Source organism: Ursus maritimus, unplaced genomic scaffold (genome assembly GCF_017311325.1).
Source record: "Ursus maritimus isolate PB19 unplaced genomic scaffold, ASM1731132v1 scaffold_7, whole genome shotgun sequence".
NCBI lineage: Eukaryota > Metazoa > Chordata > Mammalia > Carnivora > Ursidae > Ursus > Ursus maritimus.
In genome coordinates this window covers 4891306-4896622 of record NW_024426885.1, presented here as the reverse complement: position 1 = coordinate 4896622, position 5317 = coordinate 4891306, and the positions used below count along the sequence as shown (strand labels likewise).

The window sequence follows — 5317 nt, the reverse complement described above, 5'->3', positions numbered from 1 at the left end:
CGGTAGATTCCTGGGGACTCTGGTCTCCGACGCAGGCGGCACAGAGTGGGGGAATCACCGGGGCGGTGTGTCTGGATCTCGTCCGGACCAGGGCGGGGCAGAAAGCTGACCCTGGGGCGGGGACCGAGACAACACTCTAACAACGCTGTCGGGGGAGGGGGCTCGTCACCCACACTCACCCCGGGCCAGGGCCCCCGACGGCATTTAAAGGGCAGAGGGCGGGGCCGGGCGGGCCGCACCCGGGAGCTGCTGGCGGCCACGCTGGATGGGGCGCCCATGAGCTTCGGCGCCGAGGCTCCCGGCCAGGCCCGTAAACGACTGGACATGGCCTCGTACTGCGACGGCTCCGGTGTCTGCCCGGCCCCGCACAGCCAGGCCGGGGCAGCCGCGCACCCGGCGGGCTACGCGCGCGGGGACCTGGGCGCGGCGGGCGCGGGCCAGCGACTGTGGCTGAACGCGCCGGCTCTCAGCCCCGCGCCCTACGCGCCCTGCCCCGGGTCTGCGCCGCCCTATGCGGCCGCCCCGGGCTACGCCGCCCCCGGCCCGCTCCTCGGCGCCCCGGGCGGCCTGGCGGGGGCCGACCTCGCGTGGCTGAGCCTCTCGGGCCAGCAGGAGCTGCTGCGGCTGGTGCGGCCGCCCTACTCGTACTCGGCGCTCATCGCCATGGCCATCCAGAGCGCGCCGCTGCGGAAGCTGACGCTCAGCCAGATCTACCAGTACGTGGCCGGCAACTTCCCCTTCTACAAGCGCAGCAAGGCAGGCTGGCAGAACTCCATCCGCCACAACCTGTCGCTCAACGACTGCTTCAAGAAAGTGCCCCGCGAGGAGGACGACCCAGGTGAAACAGGCGCGCCGATTGCCCCGTCCAGGACTCCGCGGATTCCCGCAGCCCGGCTGCTGGCGCTCTAGGACTCGGGGCGGCCTGGGGCAACCCAGTCCCTCCCGCACTGCACAGCTAGGGGTACTGAGGCGGGAGGAGGGGAGGAGGAGAGACGTGCTGGGCGACCCCGGGACCCCCAGACCCTGACTTCGGGTCTAGGCCTCTGTGAGTCTCGAAATCTCTGTGCTCTCCCGCGGAGGAAGAACAGGGAGAGACCTTTGGGGTTACTTCTCTGACTTCAGTATCCTTTGCTGTAAAACGGGGAAGACAGTGTCTACCCCAAGAATTGGTAAGGCCAATGAGACGCTGCCTCGCGAAGCGCGGGAGCCAACATAGAGGCCAAGCATGGTCCGCTCCGCGCCATTGGCAGCGCGACTGCCACAATCCAGGTGGCTGTGCGCCCCATAGGCTTTCTCCCTGGCCTTGAACTTAGAGAGGCTCAGTATTCTTGGTTGTTGCCCTTCCCTGGCTTTCCTGGCCTGTCCACATTCTTCCCAGTCTAGCTGGGAAGGCCCTCCCAGGTGCAAACCTGAAGGTTTAGGGTGGGGGTGAAGACTAATGGAGGGGCCGCTCGGGGAATCTTCTTGAAGTTGACCTGCATTCGTCATATTCACACCATGGTCAGTCAAACGCCCTATTTTCTGAGCTGAGCCCTCTCTTCCTGCGCAGGTAAAGGCAACTACTGGACCCTGGATCCAAACTGCGAGAAGATGTTCGACAACGGGAACTTCCGACGGAAGAGGAAGAGGAGAGGAGAGGTGAGCGCCGCTGCTTCCTCGGGAGTCAGGAGCCCGGGAGGAGCCAAGGCACCAGAGCTGGAGCCCCTCGGCGCGGCCTCCGCGGACCTGCAGGCGCCTCCGTCCCCGCCCGCGCCCGACGCTGCCACCTGCTTCTCCAGTTTCGCCTCGGCCATGGGGGCCCTGGCGGGTGGCCTGGGTACCTTCCCCGCGGGCCTGGCGGGAGACTTTTCTTTCGGGAGACCGACGATGGTCGCCGCCCACGGACCCCAGGCCGCAGGTCCCGCACCCGGCTTCGGCGCTGGCCATCAGACGGCGGCCACCAGCTTCCGCGTAGGCCACTTCGTCTACAGTCGGGAGGGGACAGAAGTTTGAGGGGAGGCGGGGATTGTCCCAAGTGCTGTCCGGAGGTACTGAGCTCAAGCCCGGATTCCCGCCTGCTTGGCGCCGCAGAGTCGGTGTCGAAGAGGGAGCGCAGAGCCCCCGGGGGGCCGCTGCGGAGAACTGACTGAGCCTAGCCCATCTCAGCCTCCTGGTGGCCCGCCTGTTGTGCCCGACCCAGGCGACCGTTCACATGGAGCAAATGGGCCACTCCCTGCGCCACTGGTTCTTCCAGTGCCTCTGGACCTTGAACCTGTGCTCGGCTGGGATCTGCCTTCAAGGTGCGACAGGTGGCACCCGCCCCAGTTTTTTCGAGGGGAGCCCTGGCCCACTCCAAAGAGACTCCTAGGTGCTTGTGGGAGGGCTGCCCCCCGTGCTACCCGCGGCCCATTTCCTCCTCCAGCCCAGCCTGGTCCACCCAGAGGCTCAGGGTTCTAGGGAGTGGGGGGGGATTAGTAGCTGCCCTGTGGGATCAGGTAGCTTCTCTTCAGCCTCACCAGGAGTGTGGCAGCGAGGGGGATCTGGGACTCCTGGGACTGGGAGGGTGTGATAGGGACTTTGTTGTGGCTGCTGCTGCTGGAAAATAGAAGGAAGGAGGGCTACCAGAGGCCAGGGGATAGCAGCTCCTTTCCCTTTTGGTGCCTGGCCCTTACTGACCCTGTCCTAGGACCAGGCACCTCAGGGGACCACGGGAGCAGTGCCTAGCACCCCGGAGTCACAGGAGGGGTTCCGGTTTGCTCCCCATGCCATTCACACTCACTCCCTGCGCACTTCTGCTCCTCACCCCCAGCTTGGGCCCGAGCTCGCCTCTGCATGCGGAGGGAAGCAGCAGCCTCCCGTGTCAATGTAAGCCCACTGTCCTAGTCTGAATCTACCCAGAAAGTTCTCTTTGGAGCCCACAGCCATTGGGAGGAGAAAGTTTGGCCCCGGTACCAAACTTAGGCCCTCTCCGAGTTTCTGGTGGCTTAGGGGACCAGTCATTTCAGGGCGCGTGGTGGGCTCGCCTTCTTTCCCTGCACCCAGGGACTCCAGAGAGGCGCCTTCCCTGGGAGAGCACAGAGAGAGAGGTGTTAACGTGGAGTTAATGTGGAGTAGAGCAGTGGAAGATTCGCTAGCCAGCCAGAACTCCTATCTCCACCCTCTGGCAGGTTTTCCATGCCTAATTCAGAATCCCAGTGCGGCTGCTGGTGCTGGAGAGGAGAGCTGCGGGCAGGTGGGAAGACAAGAGGAGAAAAGAGGTCAGAGGCTGGGGACATAGATAGGACAAACCAAGAGTTGGGATGAATTTGGACCCTGGGGCATGTGTCACTGAGCCTTCCTGGGGGCAGCCACAAACTTGCTCACTGCCCAGCATCACAAGACATCTCGCCGCTGCCGGCCCCCCTGGAAGAAGGTAAAGAGCATGCAGGTTCTGTTCCTGATACCACGTTACCCAGCCAGACTTATGGCCAAGGCCACATCTCTTTTGCAGAAACACTCCGCAAATGTAATAGGATTAAAGAAGGCCAGAAAAGAGAAAGTCCTTACCTTATAAATAAACAATTTTATCTCAAGCCTATTTTAGTAAACTATGATGCTAAAAAGAAACACCGATAGATGGAACATGAATGTACATGCTGTTTTATACATGAGAAAAGTCCCAGTGCTATTCCCAGCATCCTCCCCACGAGAGCCTCTGAGTTTGCAGGAAACTTAGAGAATTAAAAAAAAAAAAAGTTTGACAACATTGGGAAAATACAATGTATAATTTGACAGTCAATGGAGCTTTCAGAAAATTGGCTGACAAATACATGTGTAAGCACTGTGTATCACACCTGCTGTGTGACTGCTAGGAATTGGTGCAAAGCTGGTCTTTTTCCTTCCAACAATGAGGAAAAAAATTTTTTTCAAAAATATTTTTCAGTTTCTGATTTGTTTGACTCAAAATCAGTTTTTGGTGTTTGAAAATTGTTCGTCTATATTGCAGCTTTATACGATTAATAGGTCATTGAGTAATCAAATAGAGGGACTCTTCATGGGAAATACATAATTAAAAATAATTCCAGCCATGTGGGAATCCATCTCTCCTCTCCTCGGGTGACAGTCCCTGTGTCTGGACGCATTTTCACAAGTGGGGTGGGGTGCAGGGAGGGGCAGCCCAAATGCAGTTTCTGGGCCCTGGTACAGTAGGCCTGGGAGCCACTTATTACCCCAAAGAGATGTTTTCCCAGAGAAAAGAAACTGTGTGCTGAAATTACAATAAATAAACAGGGAAAGCTGCTTGTAGTCAGTTTATAATTGAATCCTTTCTTCTGGTCAGGACTCACTGAACTTGACCATAGTTCTAAAAGCAAGCTGCCCATGGGCCACTGAAGGGCCAACTCCTCTTCCTCAGATGGGGAGCTGCTGTGGAAGGTGAGGAGAATCCCCTCACCTGGGGACGTGGAGTCCTATCACGGTGCTCGGGCCCCATCTTTCCCACCTCTCTGCCCCTTTGGTCTTTAAAGTAAGGAAGCCAATGGAAAATTCCAAAATATTTTAAAAATAACTGTAAACCTTTGCAAAAGAAAAAGAAAGTACCCCTGCGTGATGCGATAGGAGCTTAGCGGTATGTCACTGGAACGCTCTGCTTTGCGTCTTCATCGACATTTTGGTGGTGCTAAATATTTGCAAACATAGAAACAATGTGTCTCCAATTTCAGAAGGGAAAGACAATTAAAACTGTCAGGATATCAGGTTATTGGAATTCTTTCCATTGCCAAACAGTAGTGGAAATTTTCAGGTCATTGAAAACCAAAAAGCGTAATAATACAATAAATTGTAATCGCCCACAGAAACATGTTAGTCCTGGGTGAAGAGGAATCCCCGGGCAGAGAACAATACGTGCTGAAAACTCAATACTATGTTAAACGTATTTTTAAAAGTGTAGTAACTAGTGTTTTAAAAGGTGAGCACTGGATTTCAAGATACGGGTTTATGTTTCACATATTGATTAAACGTTGAACACGTTTACTTACGATAGACAAAAAGTTTTGTATTTTAGTGACGCTGCCCTGGGATATAAATGTTCAACTTTCAATCTTTAATTTCCTAAGTGTATCCACTGCAATCAAGTGGTATTTTTCATTCAAGGAAATAACATTACAGTAATTATTATAACTCTTCATAGAGGCAGGAAACAAGTTCATCGCCATCTTGCTGATTGAAAAGCAGACCCAATGGGCTAAGTGATTTCCAGAAAATCATCTAACGAGAGCTAGAAAGGACTCTTGATAGACATGCAATCTTCCTATGGCCCATACTCAGAAATGCAGCTTCATATGCACATATCTGCGTACAC

At 55.7% G+C, this 5317-nt stretch overlaps 1 protein-coding gene across 1 annotated transcript; it reads left to right on the top strand.

The window, feature by feature from the left end:
• Positions 1 to 324: 324 nt before the first annotated feature.
• On the top strand, positions 325 to 1992 carry FOXI2 (forkhead box I2). Its single transcript, XM_040623748.1, has 2 exons — positions 325 to 838; positions 1550 to 1992. The coding sequence occupies exons 1-2, from the start codon at positions 325 to 327 to the stop codon at positions 1990 to 1992; spliced, it is 957 nt and encodes a 318-aa protein (XP_040479682.1).
• Positions 1993 to 5317: the final 3325 nt, after the last annotated feature.